The sequence below is a fragment of the Colletotrichum costaricense genome, assembly GCF_030867565.1.
Source record: "Colletotrichum costaricense strain IMI 309622 chromosome Unknown Scaffold_4.1, whole genome shotgun sequence".
Lineage (NCBI taxonomy): Eukaryota > Fungi > Ascomycota > Sordariomycetes > Glomerellales > Glomerellaceae > Colletotrichum > Colletotrichum costaricense.
This window is the reverse complement of record NW_026848233.1, coordinates 1-21,288: the sequence shown is the minus strand read 5'-3', so window position 1 is coordinate 21,288 and position 21,288 is coordinate 1. Positions and strand designations below refer to the sequence as shown.

The following is a 21,288-nucleotide window of genomic DNA, read 5'->3' as shown; positions in this document are numbered from 1 at the left end:
TCGTGATAACATGCTATCATTGTCGATCGCGCTAGAGCTCAGTCAAAGCAAGGTACAAATATCATGATGGTCACAAACTTATCGAGCTGACTGACCCATTGATCACCCTATCGCCAACAACGTCTCCCTCACCAAGACAGTTCCTGTTCCTTACAATGGCATCATCTCCAATCTCCCCAGAGACATTTAAGGTTCCACCCACCCCTCATTCCCCAAATTCCAAATTCCCTGTCATTGTGTATAGAAACGCGCTGGAGAACAAAACAGTTGAAGGCGCTTTAGAGGCGATCAACACCTCGGAGTGGGTCAAAGGGGGTCACTGGAAGATCGCCAACGAAACACTCGCAGCTACCCCCCACTATCATTTGACGACACACGAGGCGTACACTGTCTTACATGGCAGCGGCACATATGTTCTTGGAAAATCTCCTTTGGACGCAGACACCGATGAGTTCGGCAACCCTGTGGGTGTCGAGTTTGTTGCTCGTGCTGGGGACGTCTTTGCATGGCCAGTAAGTTACTAAAAACCGGCAGAACCCGATCAGGGGCTGAGCTACTTATGCCAACTTCTTCAATCTAGGCAGGAGTGACACACTTTGTTAGGGAATCTGAGGATGACTATGAGATAATTGGGTTTTATGCTTTGGTAAGGTCTACTTAAACATCGCTTCATTCATACGTTATGTGCATAAGTCAGGAGCTGACAAGGTTTTGAGACGGGGTTCAACTCAAGGGAAGAACCTTATGATATGGAGTATGCATTGGATTCGGTTCAGGAAACAGACGAGAAACGGGGAAGGTGCGAGAAGGTCCCTGGTCCGATTAAGGATCCGTTATACGGAGAAGGAGGGCCGATGCCATCTCTGTGGAAGATGAATGATGCTTGATCTTTGCAAACGTATGTTGTGCGCAAGCAAGACACCCTAGGCAGAAAACGGTTCCAGGGAGTCTGAACAGTCATACTTTCAATTGAACAAACTGCACACCATTCCCGACTCATGGTAACTTTGTGTTGTGTTTCTGCTAAGCAATATTGAGATGTCACTTAGGTCTGATTGACTCGCGGCTGTCCACTAGCCTTCAGCTACGGGGAAATCCCAGCTCAAGCTCTCAGGATCCAGCGAGTTAGCGATATCGATCAGAAGGTCTGTGCTAAGCTCGGCCTCCATCGCCAGGCTTTGCTCAAACTCCAAACCTAGGGCCTGGTCTGTTGGGTATGATCCAACATCATTGGTAGAGGCAGTACGCTGTGTCCCATGAACTTGGCTTGGGACTTCTTCGTCTGCACTGAGATGGTGAAGATAATTATCAAGCTGCCTCAGTTCAGATAAGATCATTCCTGCGATCTTACTACCGTGAGAGCTCATTTCTTCGAGGATGAGGAACACCCGTTGAGACCACGCTGCTTTGTCGGGAAACAGAGTCGGCTCAATAGCTGCAGCCATAGACATGGCGACTGCAGCTGTTGATGTAGCATCCAGATCAAACGTTAGGAAGCTTTCTGTGATCCGTCGAATGAGCTACCACTCCTTGCAAAGAATAATTGAGCGACTTACCCAGTAAACCATGACTCAATAATCTCAATAAAATTTTGATTATCTGTCGCGAAGAATCCGTGCAAACCTGTAGTAAGCTTCTGATGCTATCGGAATGCAACCACTGCATCAGCACTGATTCAGATTGCCCGAGTTTGGACTGTAGGAATATGAATAATAGCGGCCTAGTGGTTAGAACGATGCACTTCGTACACGTTAAGTTAGCATTTCCTCTATACCGAAGTTTGATGTCTCCATACTTGGTGGTACTGGAGATGCAAATGTGCCGAGACACGGGAGACTCCTGATGTGTTCTCACTGGAGTCGATGTCAAACAAACCATGGAGGTCGGTAGCGAGGCCTGCTATACTTTGGAGAACAGCCTTTGTGGCACCCAAGTAGCGACTGTCGAGCTGTCCTTCAATGCCATAAACAGCTAGTGCAACTTGTTAGCCACCAGAGCGATGGTAGTAAGCTCAAGATGAGTACATGACTCTTCGCCTTACTCTGATGGATCTGCCCCAGTACCTGCGCCAACTTGATCTGTATGTGCAAAGCGCTGGTTCTTTGTGCTTGCTCGTAAAATATGGGGAACGGTGTGCAGACGCATTCATCCGAGATGAACATAGGCACTCCCATGAGTGCTGACATTTGACGCTCCAAGACATATATTGTCCACCATACTAGCCTGCACCTCTGAACATACGTCTCGTCTAGGTGGTGACTCTGCATCTCGGTATGTAGGCCATGTTCGAACGCTGTGCTAAGCGCCTGTCCAACCTGGAAGAGGTTTATCAGAAGCTGAGGCCAGAGAGAGAGGCATGGCTCACCAACATATCGATAAGCAGCGGGCCGACAACTTATGCAGTGAAGATACAGCGAGGTACAGCAAAGTACCTGCATCCTTTCTATGTAGTCACACTCGAAGAAGGTGAAGTCCGGCATAAGCTTCATAGCTTGCACAAACAGGTCTGCTCCAGGAGGTTGGTGTGACTTTGATGTCTGTACGATAAACGCCTTGCCGAATGCTAAGATAATGAGGTAGTGAACGAACCACAGCCGGGGGACTTTTGACTGATCCGCGGCACTTGCATGGAATGTGGCAAAGTGCTCCATGAAACTGTCCTCTTCAAACAGATAGAACAACCGGCAGCAGTGAAATTTGACGGAATTAATCAGATAGATTGCAAAATCCTGAGTCGGCAAACTGGCAAGGCTGAAATCGTCCCCTGAAGATGAGATTCGGCCTCCATCCCACCTCAAGTCGTAAACCTTTCCGTCAAAGAATAGGTTCTCTGGGGATAAAGCAGTGCCGGTGATTGCTTCATGGGTCATAGATAAGACCCGTCGGTTGAAAGCCCAATTGGAAGACGTTCCCATAAATACTGATTAGGCAAGCATCAACGTACTGCGCTGGAGGAAACTGGCGCCTCAGACGTACCGGGAGTACCACTAGGACCCGGAACCCAGTCAATTGTATGGAAAGCTAGTGGATTTGTGAGCGGTGCCTCGTTTGTGGGCACATGGACGCCAAGAGATGAAGCGAGTACAGTCGAAGATGAGGGCGTAATGGGGAAAATGTTTCCCACTGTGCGGTCCTGTGTTGAAAGATAACTCTCAGTGGCATCACCAGGGATTTCTACTATAGTATCTGTTAGTATCTGATCTTGAGCGTAGATATTGAATGAACAGCCTGCTCTGACGCGTTTTGTTGTTTGCTTGTTGATCCAATGGCGGGTCTTGTGAGACCATCAAAGATGCTCGCCGCTCGGATGCGGCCAGCTTTTCTTGCAAGTCGCTGATATACCTAGAGCCATTTCGTGAGTGAACCGAGTAGTTTGATATCAGAAGTAAGTCGACCAGACTGAAGTTTTACCTCCTGGTGACCACGACCTTTTGCGACTCGTCAGGAAAGACGCATTCCTGCTCTCTCTTGCTGCATTGTTGACAGGGGTCTGAGCCCGAGCATTTAATCTTTTGATCGCGGCATCTTGTGCAGCTTCGCAGCCGAAAAATCGTCAATAAATATGACCGGTCAAGTCCTGTTGACAGGAGCAGCCATGGTGACTTACGCTTTCGATGTGCGCCTTTTCGATGCACGGTTTTTCCCAACACCGCTCCTTGCTGACATTGCCACGCTCGATTTGTTTTGGCTTTGGCAGCCGTATGAACAACACTGCGTAGGAGAGCTACTTGAAGTTTGTGCAAGAACAATACGAAGACGATGATATGATGACTCGAAGATGATAGATGCGATAAATGGACGGCTTTGTGGGTGGGGTTTCTTTATCTCGGAGGATAACGTCCCCACTTGACATGTATCCGACTATGCGTCCCCACAGCATCCCCCCGGCAGGATGCGAACCCCGCCCTCGGGACTGAGCCCGGCGTTGAGCGATGTGCGGAAAGTATCCCCGGGTCCGTGCTAAATCTCAACTAAGAACGATAGCACGAAGATACATCACAGGTAGCATGAGGTAGGCGCCGCGATAGGAGATTTGGTCGAGTGTGATGTGGAGACCTTCTCGGTGATATCGCCCGCTTGCGAGTCTCGTACCCCGGGCCACTACTAGAAGCGCCAGATTATTCGACTTTTCCCGTGCCGTAGGCATAGCTTGTTGATCACTAGAATCTCAACCAGAACTACGTGGACAACTCAACATGTGCGATTTGGACTACGACTGTCTTTATGAAGCCTCACAAAACTATTGGCGGGTTTCCGTTGACCTGATGCAAGCTTTTAGCAATCAGGTCCATGCAGATCCGATGTAATCTGAGCCAGATCAGTTGTCTTGCAGGTATCTTTCCGATCGAGTCGTTGCTCTAGTCATGATTCATCAAACCTCAGTTGTTAAATTTCACGGCCTTATCATTATGTAGCGATGGAAAAAAATGAACATGAGCCAAATTGATTTAAACTGCTATTTTGAAAACCGGCCTTCAGGTATGATTGTAATGTCAATTGATACAGGTCACTTCCCAGAACAGACTCAACTTATACGGGCTAGCCTCATTGTATTCAAAGTGAACGATGAAAAGCAGAGATATCAACCGGTTACTGTTCTAAGGCCCAAGCCTCAATAAGCAATCCCTACGTTAAGTCTGATTCAAAGTCTGGTTCAAGTCCTACTTCGAGTCTGCGTTACCACTTGGGTTTCCCAAATCAACCCATAGCCGGCATGATGGTGTCGAAAGTATACCAAGGTAGGAACGACATGAATACCAAGGTCAAAAAGACGAAAGAGGTTTGCCGTGAAGGTCTTTGTGTTTGGAGCTCGTGGACTTGAAAGTGGCGGCCTAATAATTAATGTTAGATTACCTTGAATACAACCAGAATCTGAACCGAAGCTTACTATCAAGTTGCATCGTAGCAGGTACGGACAAATGCCTACTTGGGGCAACCGATACCCAGACCAGTATCAAAGGTGCAGCAGTCCGCGCCACAGGTATTCGAGTGGGATTCAGGGCAGATTGTGCCTTGCGGGAAGTTAATATAACCGCCTTGCCTGACTCTTGCGTCGTTATCGCGATAACAGCAGTTCTCGACAGTCTTCTTATTCCAGTTGCAGTACGCTGAAGCTTCGCCAAAGAAGCCAAAAGCAGCAATGGCGACCGTGAAAATGGTTGAGGAATGCATAGTAAGGTTAACGGAATTGGAATTATGCCGTTGAGAAGAGAGAAGTAAAAGAAAGACTTTTGTAAAAGTGAGAACGAAAGTGAAGACAGAAGTGATGATTGTCAATGAAGGTTGTGGCGATGATGGAGATGATTATCTATGGGTAGTTGTGTGTTCTTATATTTGTTATAATCATGACTCTGGGAGAGACGCAAGTGGGTGCTTCACAGGAATTCAGTCGGGCAAATTTAGCAATAATCTGCCCTAGGTGGAATGGGAAGGGTAAACTTTGTTATTTCGGGAAAGTTTGACATGTATCATCGAAGTTTATGGTCCACAAAGTTCTAGGCTCAATGAAGGAGTATAGACAACATGCGAGCTGTGTTGAGCAGAGCCCTTTCGCTACATCCTACCTTCAGTTCTCCATACTGACGCCAAGGTTTCATGTCCCACGATATTTATAGTATGTATTTCCAGACCACTGGGCTAAAGTTGAGGCCTCGAGTCAGGTCCCTATTTTCTTCATAGCCCTACTTTGTCATCCCTCTTCCCCTCCAACCTCCTCCTCCTGACCAAACTTCAACTCTTCACAGCTGTAAAGGGCCCGCACAACTTGACTCCAGCTGACTCAAGGTATTGCTTTCTGTTGTTGCGAAGGACGTTCAGAATTTCTGGTTCATCGCATTGGTGCTTGAATCGGTGTCTGTTGGAAGCTCGAAAGTAAGCTATCCCACCGGGTATACAATTTCTACCCTGCTAAGGTGCCGGCCCGGTGAATTACATGGGTCAACTAGGGTGTAGGCGTGTTAGGGACGTGCCATGGGCATGGGTAGAGCACATGCTTTTTCTCCCGGGCATTTAGCCTCTAACATTGCCAAGATCATTTCGTCGTACGGAGCATCCGTAGGCCAGATGACCTGCGGCCTTTTTTTCACCGGAAGAGAAGGCAAGCAGCACTATAGAGGAATCGGGGCACGAAAGGTATTGCTCAGAGTCTCAATGAAAAAATGATAAACTGCTAGTAGGTGGTTAAGTTTAACGGGGACCGGAGAAAGTGTTGCTTTGAGCCTTGACAGCAGGTATTGCTAATGCTTCTTGGTCCGAAGACTCATTTTTATAACCTCGAGCATTCTATTGTGGTTAGTTGTTTGACCGCCTCTCGTGGTTACTACATGAAGTGGTCATTTTCTGAGAAGGGCAGGGAGGTTTGTCTCGGGTTCTGCTGTCTAATTCATGGACATGAGCTTGTGATCTCGCTCCTCAGGGCTCATTTGATGTGAGAGATGAGTTTAAATAGTATTGTCGTTACATGTGACCTCACAAGGCAGAGCTTGGCTCTAATCGTAGAGCTAGCGAATGATTGATACCCTGTGTCTGATTCCTGCTCCCTGTACCCCCTTTTTCTTTAAGTCTCCAAATACGGTGGCCGAGTTCGGGCTGCTTCTAACCTTCCATATGCCCACTATAATCGAAGGATTTGGTGTCGTATAGGCGGGTGTGCGGATGTTAGCAGGAGGTGTGGTGGGAGTTATATCTTCCTAGGCAGAAAAAACTTGAACAGGGCAACGCCAAGGTCCATCTACAGATTGACAGGAACATCTAGAGATAGCTGCCGGATTGGTACCTGCTATAATACCAGAGCAAAATATATCGCAATTAAATAAGATACTAAAGATTTGGCTTGGGTTAGAACACATTACAAACAGCTGTGCTAGTGTAGGGCCTGATTACCCACGCCTCCCGTTTGCGACATATGGAGATTGGTCGCAGCACTAGAAAGCATGGCAAACGTCTATGGGATGCCTGATAACGAGGTCCCATCGATGATGTGACTGCTATCCGCTGTGCATAGCCATACCGGCGCCTTCAAGCCTAAGTAACTCATGTAGCATGATATGAGTGACACGCCCGTATCTTATTTCAGAAGTGCGGTGGTGCAGAAGCACCAGTCAGCCCGCATTGCCCCTCGGAGCCACCGAGACTGGGCACGGGATTTTGCCCGTGCTTTCAAGTGGACCACTAATGGCCAGAGCCAGAAGGTTCGTCTTCAGTATGTGTCGACGGGGTTCGCCGTTGCTTGGACGCTGTACCGCTAGTCCATCAGGCTGACTCTCGGGTCGCACCAAGGATCTGGCGTCAGGATAGACGTGAATCGCTGGCGTACTAGTCGCGGTGCGTAGGGGCTTCGGACCCGGCACGTCGCACGATCGCTAGAGACGCATGTTGGCTAGCTTCAATTGTGATTTTGGACGGCCTACTAATCGTATGATCCGAGAAGACACGATGCGCTGCACTTATTCAATATTCAACATTCTCAATGCTTGCCAAACTACCTTAATCTACGCATTCATGAACCATTAGCTCCTCCTCGCTTACACCAAATGCTAGAGGCCCGTCATCGATTACGGTGGCTCGACGCACATCACGCGCAGTCATCTCGGCGTTGTAGGGGTTCGCGCGATGCATGGATTTTCTGTTAATTGTTCAGTGTAAGCATACTGTGCCATCTCGGTTGTTCTAGGAATGAAACAATAGTACAGGGCAGAGGGACAACACACTCACCGATTATCCCACCACACCATATCACCACCTTCCAACCACTCCATACTGAAAACATACTAGTAGGGGTCAGCATTTTCGATCCATTGAGGCTAATTTAAGCTTCATCGGTGTCCTTCAGGATTACCTTGGACTGTGTGCAGTGATTGATGAGCTCCCAAATCAACTTCTGACTCTCTTCAAAGCCGCGCCCTACGACGAGCTTGGCGTGCGCGGCCAGATACAGCGTCTTTCTCCCATCCGGGCCAACCTGAACGAGTCGGTGATACGCCGACTTTTCAGCGGCCCGCTCATTTTCTAGGGGCTGTGCAAAGGCCTGTGGAGAGGCAAGACGGCGTGAGTGCCACAAATCATGCTCAATGATCAGATCCTCCAACTCGTCTTTCTTGGATTCTGGGAGATCTGCATATGCTCGCGCCATGTCGGCAAAATGCGTCCACGAGCCGCCTCTGGCTGGGCTGCCGTGGGATAAAAGCAGCGAGTACTTCGAGCGGTGCTGGTGAAATGAAGAGTCCTGTTTTTGTGAGTTGTGTGACGAGGCCATGTGACAATGTCTGGACTGACTGTATGCCACAAAGCATTGCCTAAGCTATGATCCCAACGTCTCTGATTAGGCTGTACAATGGTTCCATCGAGATTGATACTGCACAATAGTCAGCCATCTGTTTATAGAACATTGTCTAGTCTAGCTTCATCATACTTGCTGACGTCCCACAATAGCGGATCACCTATGCGGTCGTTCTCAATGCCGTAGAAGAAGGGGTTGATCTCAAGCTCCTGGCCCAATCTCTTAGCAAAGTCTATGTGTCCTTTGTTGTCCAATCCAGTCTTGCGGAAGATCAGGACGCCGTAATTATCTATAACCCTTTTGAGCTGTTCAGAATATCAAAAGGTCAGCAAAGCCCGGTTGTTTCAATTAGAAGCGCTCACCTTTTCGATGTCATCGGCAGGAAGTGGACGGGACCAATCGATTCCATCAATGTTTGCACCAAATGATGATTTCCCATCATGTAATACGGGAGTGATGAGAATGTGCCCGTCCTGAATCGGCTGGTGGTTGCCACCGCGGCTCTCGGCACTTGGTTGTTTGGAAGGTGGGAACGTGTTCGGATACGTCCGCGGGAGGCTCTGGATCATCTTAATGGCCGACATGATGGCGCTAGGGTAGCTCACTGCGTATCTCTAGACATAAAGTTATCAGATGCAGTGAGCTTCATCGCTAGAACTCTGGTGATTATATCTCACACACGAGTCTCCACTTAGCCGGCGGCTCGGTTGCCGACCAGACCGATGATGCAGAGGCCGACCGAACCGATAGGGCCTAAGCCTGCATCGAACAGACACACAAAGTCCGCGTACTGCTTGAACCTTTGAGTACTGCTTCATTACAATTCTGTCAGTGAACTTTGAGCCACGCTACTCAAACTACCGTCGCAACATGACATCTCAGGACAAAATTCTTATTACAGCTGGACCGTACCAGTTCCTGGCCGCCTTTGAGCCGGCGGCTCCTAAGACGGTATCGGTGTTTCGAAAACTACTACCGTACCGGCAACAAGTCATTCACGTCCGTTGGAGCGGCGAAGCGGTTTGGGTGCCGCTAGGGGATCAGGATCTTGGCCTGACGTTTGAGAACCACACGAGCCACCCCAGTGCCGGCCAGATTCTTTTCTACCCCGGAGGCTATTCTGAGACGGAGCTTCTCTTCTGCTACGGCGGTGTATCGTTCGCGAGCAAGATGGGTGCCTTATCTGCAAATCACTTCTTGACAATTACCGAAGGTGGTGAGAATCTTAGACCGTTGGGCCAGCTAGTCCTTTGGCAAGGCGCACAAGACGTTCTTTTCGAGCTAGCAGACGAGGAAAGGTTCGTTATCCTTGAAGTTAACCGATAGCGTTGAACTGACATATTCTACCCAGAATTGCCACATTCAGGAGGGAACGACTGAACGGCCAGAAAAATTCAAAAACCTCCAAGTTGTAGAGATTGAGGATTCACGTATAGTGGATGTCATTCGGGATTGTGCATATTAGATTTCTACATTACGCGAAAAGATGGCCGAGATTCTATAGGGTGCTGAATTAGACATATAGTCCGGTTCCTTGTTCTATCAAGAAGGCACCTTGCAGAGTCTTTTGGACAGATAAAATTTATCACGAATACAGTTGAAGTGTGCCTAGCCATTCATGTTCACAAGGTTTTTTACCCCTGTTTCAACGGTAGCAGACTAACGACAAGTTGCTACGTCGACTATTACCGGCGTTATGGACGCGATCCATTGGGTGCAGCCTGAGAGCATTATTCACCCGAGTCAGGGTGAAGTCCCAAGACTAGATGTGTACCTTGTCCTGTCAAACAGTCGTACTGGCTATATTCGAAATGGAGCTTCTAAATTCCAAATGACGGAAGGGAATCTAACTTGATAAGCACTGCCGGTTGATAAGGCCTATCGGCCCCGTCGGCCCCGTCGGCAAGCGGGCCGATTGATTAGATACCGAGCCCCACCCTTCACGCAAAGAGTGCCTAACCTCATTATCTATGTATGATGGCCCAGCTTGACTCGGCCCAACGTCAAAGGTCTATTAATTATTGCCAAAACGTATTGTTCGATAAACAACACCATTAGAACTACGTCCTTGTTCTACACCCAGACGATCACAATGGGCCTGATACTGAATCCTGGGGCTTATGGACCCTTACCGACCTTCTTCAATGAAAAGCAAGAAATCGACTACGAATCGTATGAGAAGCATCTACTCAGTTAGCCATCATGACCACCCCGAGTACAAGTTCTGACTAACCCGCAACTACGCAAGATCTTGCTAGAAGAGGAATCAGTAGGTTATCAATAACACCCTGTCAATCCACTAGATAAAGTACCCAACATTGACTCATCTAGATCCTGTGTGCGCGGGGTCGCTTGGCGAAGCAGTACATTTGGTATGCATAGAGACTCTCGATGATACTTCATCCCAGGGTACAATTCTCTAATCATCAAGATGCATAGTCTCCAGAGGAAAGAGTGGATCTCATCAAATTCATACGACGCACACTCGACGATGCTGGCTTGACGGACATGCCCATTGTGGCAGGTGTGGGCGGTTCAAGTACCAGAGAGACAGTTAAACTCGCACATGCGGCTGGCAATGCCGGGGCGTATGTACTGCGCATCGATTGCTTATTTCCCCCGTATTTCTCTGCTAAGATGTGCACCCGACAGAGATGCAGGTCTAGTCATCCTTCCTGCTTATTACGCTGCCAGCTTGAGCACCGACCAGGACCAGATCATTCAATATTACGTCGATATCTGCAAGCAATCGCCTGTGGGTGCCTCTGAACCTGAATGATTCAAATCCTTGGGTAAGATTCCCTGACACTGCCAGATTCCACTCTTTCTGTACAACTTCCCAGCGAATGCGGGAGGATTGGATATGTCATCGGCTGTAATCGAGGCTGTGATACGCCAGGCACCTAACTTGTGCGGCGTCAAACTCACGTACGTGATAATGTGGTACCCATGTTTTCTTGTGGCCTCTAACATACTTATTATCGTCTCGGGTAGCTGTGGCGGTAGTGTTTCGAAGCTGGTCCGCCTCTCATCCTTTATCACTAACGAGCCGTCGGTCAATACATGCCGGCCATATCCATTCCTTCTCTTGGATGGGCTGATCTCTGATCTGACACCGTGGATGAAAAGTGGCGGCCATGGCACCGTCAGCGGCATACCCAACTTTGCCCCGGCTGCTTCTATGCGGCTGTGGTCACTCCTAAGCAAGCCCAATCCGACAGAAGATGAAAGACAAGAAGCAGATAGGATTCAATCCATTCTGTCTAATGCTGATGTGGCAGCTGTGCCTGCAGGTGTAAGGGGAATGAGTAAGTTGTCACTTTTGAGTTCAAAGTGAAGATGAATTGTGTTACTCTTGCTGACACTAGCCTGTGAAGAATATGTTTTACACAAGTTACATGGGTATGGGATAGACCCCAGACGGCCCTTGTTGAGACTGGGAGAACGTGAAGGAGAAATGTTGATGTCAGAATTTGAAGAAATGATCCAATTAGAGGCAGAGTACTCCAAGACAGCATAGCCTATAGATTTAGAGATTGATGGCATGGCAAAAAAGCTTTGTGAACCAATACTACACCATGTTCCTTAGTTTCTTCAATCTAAGCTGAGGCCACTGACAGATGCTTGAATCTCCATAGTGCGTGTGGGTAGTTTTCACTGATAAAACAATGTGAATATGAATTTTCTGACTTGCTCAAAACCTCAAGTGTTGTCACATCACTGCTTGGATCAGTCATGTTATTGAGCATTGTTATTAAGCTTGACATTACCAACAAGACATCATGAAACTAGTGCTGATGTGGGACACCATCATCACGAGCTGAAAGGTGTATGGTGACATGAGTTGAAAAGATTAACATTGGATTTGATTAATTTGCTATTTGAACAATATATCAGTGCTCAACTAATCGCTGCGACCCGAAAACAGAAATTCTCCAAGTGGGTGGCATCTTCTATCATGCCCGTCTACTACATCCAGACTTCCCACACTACGCGTGTTATCCCAGTCCACTAATACCAGATTCCGATTTACAAAACGTATCTAAAGTACGGCGAGTATTCACCCATCTCGGCTAGTTGTTTCTCGGTGTACTTTCCTTCTATTTCTGCAAGGGGTATACGATCCTTTCGAAGGTTGGCGCGGCGGAGTAAATACCAGTTTGTGATACAGGCGCCATAGCCACCTACAGCAACGAGAACGATGATGGTGATAAAGCCGGAGCGATAGGTAGGGGCTTCGTTGCCAACAAAGATATTTACGCCGATGCAGCCCCCAGCTAGCTGGCCCCAAGTCGACATCCAACCCATTGCGGCGGCTCGCTTGGCCGGGTTACGCACGTTGGTGCCCAGCCACGAGCCAACGGCAGGGCCTTGCATGTTATAGCCAGCGATAACGAGGAAGAGAGCAAAGTAACTGAGCCCTGAGAGGTTGGGGTAGTAGAGGGAAGGCCACAGAATGATAATACCGATGGTGCCAACCGTGTAGCTGATGATCAAAGACCGCGCCCGGCACTGGTACCGATCAGAGTAGAATGCAATGGCGATAACGCAGAAGAATGCAAAAACATATGGCGGAGACGTTAATGCCTGGGCTTGAACGGAGGAGTAGCCCAAACTCTTTACCATCTGTTACAGTAGAATGTTAGCAGCGGGCCTTTGCCAATACCACTCCCTGGAAAATTTACCGTTGCTAAGGTGTAGTTGACCGAGTATGTGGGTACAGAGCCACCAAATGCGAGAAGTGAAGCAACAAGGTAGGTTTTCCAGTCCTTGACGGCCTCGAAGAAGACACTCCAACGGAATGTCATGTCGGGAGGCACAGGACCATCACGGTACTTGACGCGAAGTTTGAGATACTTCATCTCATCCTCGCTGAACCATCTGGAGCTCCATTTCTCGGGAAAGTCTACGCATAGCAGAAGACCGAGGCAACCAACCACGATGGTGATACACCCTGGACGAAGGATTGGTCAATATCAATAACACGGATGATGGAAGGCGGAGCAGGAGAGATGATGCATACCCTCGATGATGAACAACCACTGCCACTGCCTCAGGCCATGATGGTCCTGGAGGGGGCCAACAGCGTATGCAAGCAGGCCACCAAAGGCACCGGACAGCAGAGTCGCCGAGTACCACCATGCACAACGTGATTGCAGCTCGTTGGGTAGGTACCAGCAACTGATTGTGTAAAAGCAGCCTTGATACATACCCGCCTCGAACAATCCGAGCAATACGCGGCAGACAACAAAATCGTGGTAACTCTTGACCCAGGCACCGCCAAGAGTCACACAACCCCAGCAGATGACGAGTGACGATAGCCAGAAACGGGGACCAACACGACGCAGCATCATGCTGTTATTTGTTATGAAGGTCAGCAATGCCGAAGAGAGGATATAGAGGTAAGTGGTCCTTAGTATGACCTGATGGAAAGTGACTCACTTGGATGGTGCTTCGAACATGGCGTACATGATGATAAACCACGTCAGGGCTAGGTTGAACTGCGTGTTGGTCATGTTCGTGTCTTTCATGAAGGTGTAGATCTTCACGTTGCCAGCATTGGTTCGATCAATCGAGTTCAATAGGTAGTACATGAACAAGAAAGGCAGGATCCGGGCATCGAGGCGCATGATCATGCTCCGGTGTGCCTTGGGGTTGGCTGTGAAGTGATCCTTCAGGCGGAGGTATTCGACATATTCGGCGGCGTGGACGGCATCTACTACACCGGGGGCCGGAACCTCGATGGTGGTGCCCACCTGCATCTCAAAGTTCTTGCTGTCGTCCATTGGGCTCTTAGATGCGGCCTTGGGCGTCTCGGCGGACGAGATCGACGTTGAGGGCATGTTGCAAGGGAGCTGGACACTGTTCCTTGGTGAACCCTTTGAATAATCACCAGAAATCTGCATCATCATCCGTACCAGCCCCGTGGTTCAAGTACTTCGGGCTTCCGCACGACCTCGGGAACATTGAGGTGTCACTATCGCTGTTATCAGTGTCGGCTTTGTCGGCACGGGCCCGATGCCGGCGATAAGAACCTCAAGTCTATTAGCGCCGTTGCCGGCTTTCTCTTTGAGTAATAAGAGCACCCGACAACGGAATTGTGGGTGAGGGACATCGTCAGGAAATCATGGATCACGGTCGGTTGCTTGCCGACTTCGACGACGACGAGGTCCCGCCGGAAGAGGCGATCGAGACCGATGCCGACAGGAGCGCTGGGGGACCACGCCCGGCAAAGATTCATCGGGCTTCCAAAGGTATCGTAACCATCTCCCCCAGTGCCATCTCCTGCTACTGTCCTGGTGCTGCATGGCGCGCTGACCAGCTTATCTCGCGTAGCTTGTATCCAATGTCGCGGTCGTAAACAGAAGTGCTCGGGACCTGGCGGTGGCAGCAGCGCCGGCCTCTCGGCATCGGCACCGGAAGACCAAGCTCGACGACCCTGTCGGCGATGCGCACAGTCGGCCGTTCAGTGCTCTTTCACCACCGCCACCAATGATCAGGGATTCGATGATGCAGATGCTGCCAGCCGAAACGCCCGCAAGCTTGATCGGATGCAGAAGCAGATTAATGAGCAGAACGATCGTATCAACCAACTGGAGACCACCGTGCGCAATCTCAGTACTGCCACAACTATCGTCGCACAGGGGGGCAAATCACCAGGTTCGTGCAAAAGTGGGACAGATGTCACGAACCCTCATCTGCCGCAAACGATGGTCGGCACTCGTAGATCGTATGACGAGGTCAACGAATTAGCAGCATCTCCAATTGCAAAGCGGACAAAGATTCGCAAGGATGGAGTCCTTGCCAGCGGGCCCGCGATGTTCCAGGAGGCTGGTCTGGGTCGCCGAATCGATGCTCAGGGTGTTGTTGACTTTGGAACACCTATGTCGATGCTCCGTCACTTGCGCCAAGATATTAGTGATATGAGCATGGAGAATGAGGCACTGGATCCGATAATGTGTGGAGTTATGACAATGGCGCAGGCCCAAGAAAGCTTCAACACTTTCTTTGAACAATGCCACAGATGGGCTCCGGTACTCTGCCCACAAACCCAGACCTCGGCCGCCGGCATTCGGCGAGCCTGCCCGACGCTGTTTATATCCGTATGCTGTATAGGATATCGCTTCGCCAGCGCGTCTACTCCCGAGGCTCACCGTCGATACATGGCTCTCGTCTCGCTTCTTGACCACTCTCTGAGCCGTCTCCTCCTGAGGCCGAATTTGGCCGACGTCAATCTGGACCATATCCGCGCAATACTTTTGTACATACAGTGGATGCCCATTGACAACATTAGCAGCTCAACGCGGTCAACCAGGTATAATGCCATCTCGGCATGGAGCATGCTGGGCCTGGCTATCCGCTATGCCCTTTTTCTAGGGCTTCATCAGAATGCTGTACTCCCTTTCAACTCAAATGATGGCGCAACGCCAACACTGGAGGATGTTGGTCGATTGCGTGTCTGGATCAATTTGCTCACCTGCGATGCCGCCTTGACACTTTCAAGCGGCCTCCCGGCGACACTAAACCCAGATCCAGTGGTGGCCGTTGCTGACCGATTCAGGTCACACCGCAGTGCAAGTCATCCTGACGACACGAGGAGTTCGGCGACATGCGAACTTGTCTCCATTCTCAAACGAGCCGTACGGCGCAGTGGAAGCCCCAATGCGCGCTCCTTAGATGCCGCCTGTTTGCAACAGGTGAATCTGGAACTTGATACATGGGAGGCAGGCTGGAACTCTGTCATTGGCGATCAGATACATCACTACCAAATGCCTTTCACAACTTTGCGGTCCTATCGTCTTTCTATCAACAGCGCCTGTCTCTCGCCGCTGTTGCGGGCGTCAGCAGGCCCTGGTCGCATATCCATCTACGTGCTCCAGGCTCTGGAAGTTAGTTTACACACGGCCGCCCTTACCATTTTCGCTCTGTCTGAGCAATCTACGCACCAGACGTGGGGGAGCTACAAGACGATCGAAGCACTGCCCGAGGGTAGCTACACACCCGACTTGGAAGCCATCAACCGCATTAAATATTCAGTGGATTCGACATGGATCTCGTACAGCTTTGCGACCATGTTTCTTGTCTTGTGTTACAAAAACGGCATTGTCGACGAAGACTTGAGAATTTTGGCCCTTTGCTACAACAATGCTGAAATGGTTACATTTCCCCAGCGCCAGACAACTTCCTCCCTCCTCTTCCGGTTGATCTCTTTGGCGGTGCAGATATTTGATCTCGCAAGCGCAGATCTGCTGGCTCATCTCGCATTGGATCAAAAGTCTCTCTTGTCTGGTGTATTTGCTGTTGTTCTCGGCGACTTGACCGCGGAAAACGAGATCCATTCTGAGACACCAGCACCAGCTCCTTATTCCGATCGAGAGGTGGAAGCGCTCTTTGATTCAATGGTGAATGGTATGGACTTGGGTTGGTGTGTCGATTAAAGGTCATGTGGGGGCTCGTGTGCTAGCCATTCATTCGGTGCTTCCACACGGCTTCTGGATAACACAGGAATCATAGAAACCGGTTGGTTGCAGCACGCGCTGGGTACTTTTGTGTTTCTGCTCGCGTCATATCATTGATCACAAGGAATGGATTGATTATTTGTAGCCATATAGCAAAGGAAAAAGATCTGTTGGAGATGTATGTGCAGGATATTGCGTGTCGAATCTCACACGTCAAGCCTCATGTAAACCGCGAATATTGCGCCCCAATCGCTGAATATGCCTAGATCAGGCCAGCGAAACAGGTGAATTTATATCACAAACTGACTTTCCTAGTGACGAGAGATTGCCTTGTGACAAGTTCTGCAAAACTTTAGAGACTTCACGGCAAGAGTCAACTATCAACCCATTCAGCTTTCCGTCGTTCATCTGTGCCTCAATGACCTTCTAAAAGATAGGAACTTCTTTCCCCCTCCGGATAATTACTTCGAGATCTGGTCTTTAGTTTGTTTTATAAGACCTCCCTAATCTTGAATAAGGCCTTTGCCACTCAGGTAGCCAGGGGTGCAGCTAGGAATCGATGCAAACTCACGAGCCTAGCTCTCGACCACTGCCGACCAGTAATTCTTAGCCTTCTTTTCGACCTCAATATTGATGCTTTTCACATCTCCAACTCGTTCAAAGACCGCTTTTGATATATGCGCAACTAAGCTGGTCAAAAGACTTTGGAAGCTGTTGGCAATCCGTCCCACCAAGCCGCCGCTTCCTGACGCGAGGAAGGGGTTGGGAAAGTTGCTTGACGTGGCACTTTAAAGGTTGCCATATTATGAACTATCTCATATATCTCTCATCAATTGACCGCCAGGATCGTCTAGTGAAGAAAAGCCGATAAAGTACAGGAGTCAACGAGCCCAACCATGTAGCCCTTGGTGAGTATAATAACATCAAGCTCGCAATCTTCGCCGTCGGCCATTACGCCACGAAGAATATACGCTTCAACTCTACTACCATTGCTTAACGAAAAGAGATATCTCTAGTCTACTTGTTTATCATTTCATTCTATGCACTACGTGCGTAAAAAGGCTCACCCTGTATAAGTGTACCTCTATATGTGATTTCCCTTTAATAGTGTATACTAGCATATACATACCTCGATAAGTCGAAAGTGTATTAGGACCCTGTAATACACGTAGAGCTTCCGCTGTGAAAGGCATCCCTATGGGCTACACGTCCAGCCGCACCACCAGCCACCTGTCAGTTGTGTGGCGCAACACCTGGGCGGAATCTCTACTTAGTCTATTAAACAAATAGGATGAGGTGTTGGAATCTGGAATTGTTATTCATCATTTCCAATATAAGGGCAAAGAAGGCCTGCTTAATATATAATATGCGATAACATCGTTAAAATGACGCTCTTTAATTGCGAGCAGGAATCAACGCCATGTGTACCCTACAATAGATTATGTTGTCATGTTCACCGTCCTCAATGACCTATCCTCTACTAGAGATCCATTGTACCAGAAAAATGGGTCTATAACTAGTGCCTCCAAACTTTGACATCAGACTTGTATTGGAAGATTTTAGCTGGTCTGTAATTCGCGACCCAGCAATGATCTGCTGCTTGCCAGATGTTGAGTCGTTGATCGGGATCCTCGCAGAGAAGCGCCTTAAGAAACTTGACAACGTTTCTATTCACTCCAAGCCGCCAGGACCCAATTGCATGGAGCCTATCAAGTTTTGATCTAAGATCAACCTGAGTTTCAGCAAGCGAGGTAACGAGCGGCTTCCCTGTAAGCATTCTGTGAAGAACACAGCCAAGAGACCAGATGTCTGCTTTTGTTGAGATAGCCAGCTCAGATGAGTAGGCTTCGTTCGCTATCTCGGGTGCCGTGTAACCCCAGGTTTCTATCGCTATACTCCCGGGGTCGTGCCCACCGACGGAACGCTTTGAAATTCCGAAGTCGCCAATTTTAATATCTCCCAGTTCATTCAAGAATATATTCTGTGTCAGACAACTTTGATTAACTTAGGGTGCTCATAGATACATCGATGTGCATTGTTTTAGTGGAAGTCTTGCCTTAGGTCTTAGATCCCGATGAACAATTCCTATGTTATGTAGGGCCTCTAGGCCGGTGATTATTTGCTTTATCGGCTCTTGAATAGGCGTTGAGGGTCGTCTGTCTTTCCATGAGGCTGTCTTCAAATTATCTCCATGGAGGTAGGTCTCGAGATCGGATGCCATGAGCTCCATTGTTAGAAAGAAGTGCCCATCCCAAAAAGTCCAACCGTAGAAAGCTACAAGATGATCCTGAATACGGTGAGCTCAGTTGACTTAGGTACGTGCTTGTGCGGTCAATGCATCTATGCCTTTAGCCTAACTTCCGTAATGTTGATAGCAACGTGATTTCGTTGAGAGTCTCGAGGTAACGGACGCTCGAATTCATTCCCGACACAAGTTTAACGGCAACTGCAATTTTCCGCGCGTTCTTTTGCAGTTTGCCTTGAAGGACTACTTCACAACCCCCTCCGTGGCCCAGTAAGCTTCGTCTGTCTAATGACAGGCAGCCGTCCTGTAATCGCTCGGCTACACGAAGTCAGCACTGAGCCTTCGACCATTCATGTCTTCTAACTGCGCCTGTCTAGTCTAGTAATTACCTCACCAACCTTGCATATACTTCGATGAAATAGCGACAAAGGCCACCTTATCGACCTCGGCAGTCGTCACCTGACCACCATCGTTGCAAAGTCGATTCATTGTCTCCCTGAGTCTGTCGCAAAGCTCCAAATACACGTCCTTCGTTTGATCTTCAGCTTCGGGATAGAACCACTCGAAGAGCTCATGGGAGAAGAATGGTACTTCAGCAGGGAAGGCCGACGCGAGCATCAGCGTCGCCATCTTGATTCCGACTCCCACCATCGACTCAAGGTAGGCAATGGCGTGTAGGATGTCCTTGTATGTAGAATATTCTCTAAAAGCTTCCATAGTTGCCTCGAAGACATCGTTCTCCTGATTTGAGTTGACAAGTTCAAGATTACGCCTTTGCTGCACCTTCGACCGTCTCGAATCACGCTTACTGTAACCGAGAATAATTGAGTCCCGTTTCGAGTGTTCAAGAGGGATAAAACTTACTACATCCATTCCGCAAGTTCGACCACCTCACCTTTCTTAAGGAACTGATTCCTTCTAGATTTGCAGACCGCCGGTATGGTCTCAAAACGAGCCAAATCCAGCTCCTTGACCCAGGCGCCTACATGTTGGGGATAAAGTTCAAGCAGGTCGCGGAAATGATTGAGAGTAATGTTCTCTGGTGTTGCAACATCACTTAACACACTTAGGCAGTGCCTTAATCTGTCCGTCGGCCAAACGTAGGAAGTGTCTGGTCTCAAATTGATGAGTCCCATCGAAAAGCCATTCCTTCGAGTCTCAGTAAGATAATACAATGCGTCCGTAATAATTCGTTTCTCAAGTCTTCAAACTGTCTTTTGGGGTTAGGCCAGGCACTGAGTCCCGGCTTCAAAGGCCTGACGTACGGAAGCATTACACTGCAGCGAAACTCTCGGAAATAAGAAGAGGAAAACATGCAGCTACATATAAACGAGCAACTAGTCTTATGCGCAGTTATAAGATGATATTGCTAGCGGGTTGCAACCTAAGCTATCACCTGAGGCTGTGACCTCCCCTGAGCATGAAATGCCTGCATATAATCAGAGTGCATGAGACATGCATTTTACATCGCATTATTTTCGGTGAGTCCTAGTCCATATATTGGCGGCAAATCATGGAGGTACTTGGAGTACCTAGATGAAGTCAATTCTTGGCAGAATGACAAGAAGCATTGGATGATGGGTTCCTTCAATCATAAGCCTAGCACAACCTCCTAAGTGCCGCTAAGCAGTTCAGTAAAATTGATTAAAGTATGAGCGCATTCGAGGATAGTATTAATCCCGCGGCAGTACTTTCTGCCATGTTGGCTTTTAGTTCCTCATTTTTAAAGTAGGATATTAGTCCAGAGCTTCCTAACTAATTTCATACGGTGTTGAATAGTGATCCTGTATACGCGGACCTATTTACCCTCTTACTTACTAACGCTTAATAACCTATACTATAAGACCTTCTCGTTATCTAATCTTCCCTTTTTTCTTATTTATTACTAATTTATAGCTTTATATAATATAGTTCTTATTTAACCTTAGCTTATACCCTCGTCGCCGCCTTCTTTTCTTTAATAAACTAGTTTCTATAATAATAAATCTCGTATTTAAGGACCCCTATATACTCTATTATTTTATACTTAGCTCTAAAGCTCTATATAGCTACGCTATACCTATTTTATTCTAAAAACATTTTTTTTTAAACTCCGTTATATAGATTTATTACTATTTATTTTTTATACGCTATACGAGCTCTTTTTTTAATATTATAAAGCTTTATAAAATTAACTTTATTATCAATTAAGTACCGAAGGGTTAGGCTTAAAAGGAAATTTTAGAATTTATAAATCTCAAATGCCTACTGCCTCAGCCAGCTTTTTACTCACTATTAGCGAGTCAAAGAACAATTTGAGATTTACA

At 48.2% G+C, this 21,288-nt stretch overlaps 9 protein-coding genes across 9 annotated transcripts; 4 read left to right on the top strand and 5 right to left on the bottom strand.

The window, feature by feature from the left end:
• Nucleotides 1–155: 155 nt before the first annotated feature.
• CCOS01_04018 (uncharacterized protein) lies at nt 156–612 on the top strand (the record flags this gene model as incomplete). The annotated part of the gene is made up of 2 exons (XM_060452201.1): nt 156–512; nt 604–612. 2 exons carry the CDS (start codon nt 156–158, stop codon nt 610–612), a joined length of 366 nt encoding a protein of 121 aa, XP_060316159.1.
• A 461-nt stretch (nt 613–1,073) lies between these two features.
• Nucleotides 1,074–1,451, bottom strand: CCOS01_04017 (uncharacterized protein; the record flags this gene model as incomplete). Its single annotated transcript, XM_060452200.1, has 1 exon — nt 1,074–1,451. One exon carries the CDS (start codon nt 1,449–1,451, stop codon nt 1,074–1,076), a length of 378 nt encoding a protein of 125 aa, XP_060316158.1.
• A 224-nt stretch (nt 1,452–1,675) lies between these two features.
• Nucleotides 1,676–5,172, bottom strand: CCOS01_04016 (uncharacterized protein; the record flags this gene model as incomplete). Its single annotated transcript, XM_060452199.1, has 7 exons — nt 1,676–1,720; nt 1,796–1,971; nt 2,042–2,315; nt 2,433–2,920; nt 2,977–3,177; nt 3,239–3,342; nt 4,928–5,172. 7 exons carry the CDS (start codon nt 5,170–5,172, stop codon nt 1,676–1,678), a joined length of 1,533 nt encoding a protein of 510 aa, XP_060316157.1.
• Nucleotides 5,173–7,485: 2,313 nt separating this feature from the next.
• Nucleotides 7,486–8,862, bottom strand: CCOS01_04015 (alpha-ketoglutarate-dependent 2; the record flags this gene model as incomplete). The annotated part of the gene is made up of 6 exons (XM_060452198.1): nt 7,486–7,624; nt 7,714–7,769; nt 7,838–8,224; nt 8,275–8,353; nt 8,411–8,583; nt 8,641–8,862. 6 exons carry the CDS (start codon nt 8,860–8,862, stop codon nt 7,486–7,488), a joined length of 1,056 nt encoding a protein of 351 aa, XP_060316156.1.
• Nucleotides 8,863–9,148: 286 nt separating this feature from the next.
• Nucleotides 9,149–9,693, top strand: CCOS01_04014 (uncharacterized protein; the record flags this gene model as incomplete). The annotated part of the gene is made up of 2 exons (XM_060452197.1): nt 9,149–9,576; nt 9,630–9,693. 2 exons carry the CDS (start codon nt 9,149–9,151, stop codon nt 9,691–9,693), a joined length of 492 nt encoding a protein of 163 aa, XP_060316155.1.
• Nucleotides 9,694–10,370: 677 nt separating this feature from the next.
• Nucleotides 10,371–11,615, top strand: CCOS01_04013 (dihydrodipicolinate synthetase; the record flags this gene model as incomplete). The annotated part of the gene is made up of 5 exons (XM_060452196.1): nt 10,371–10,470; nt 10,527–10,547; nt 11,122–11,206; nt 11,273–11,329; nt 11,408–11,615. 5 exons carry the CDS (start codon nt 10,371–10,373, stop codon nt 11,613–11,615), a joined length of 471 nt encoding a protein of 156 aa, XP_060316154.1.
• Nucleotides 11,616–12,307: 692 nt separating this feature from the next.
• On the bottom strand, nt 12,308–14,121 carry CCOS01_04012 (uncharacterized protein; the record flags this gene model as incomplete). Its single annotated transcript, XM_060452195.1, has 4 exons — nt 12,308–12,904; nt 12,964–13,232; nt 13,302–13,633; nt 13,721–14,121. 4 exons carry the CDS (start codon nt 14,119–14,121, stop codon nt 12,308–12,310), a joined length of 1,599 nt encoding a protein of 532 aa, XP_060316153.1.
• A 284-nt stretch (nt 14,122–14,405) lies between these two features.
• On the top strand, nt 14,406–16,716 carry CCOS01_04011 (uncharacterized protein; the record flags this gene model as incomplete). The annotated part of the gene is made up of 2 exons (XM_060452194.1): nt 14,406–14,532; nt 14,615–16,716. The coding sequence occupies 2 exons, from the start codon at nt 14,406–14,408 to the stop codon at nt 16,714–16,716; spliced, it is 2,229 nt and encodes a 742-aa protein (XP_060316152.1).
• A 2,656-nt stretch (nt 16,717–19,372) lies between these two features.
• Nucleotides 19,373–20,118, bottom strand: CCOS01_04010 (uncharacterized protein; the record flags this gene model as incomplete). Its single annotated transcript, XM_060452193.1, has 2 exons — nt 19,373–19,790; nt 19,847–20,118. The coding sequence occupies 2 exons, from the start codon at nt 20,116–20,118 to the stop codon at nt 19,373–19,375; spliced, it is 690 nt and encodes a 229-aa protein (XP_060316151.1).
• Between the last annotated feature and the right edge of the window lie 1,170 nt (nt 20,119–21,288).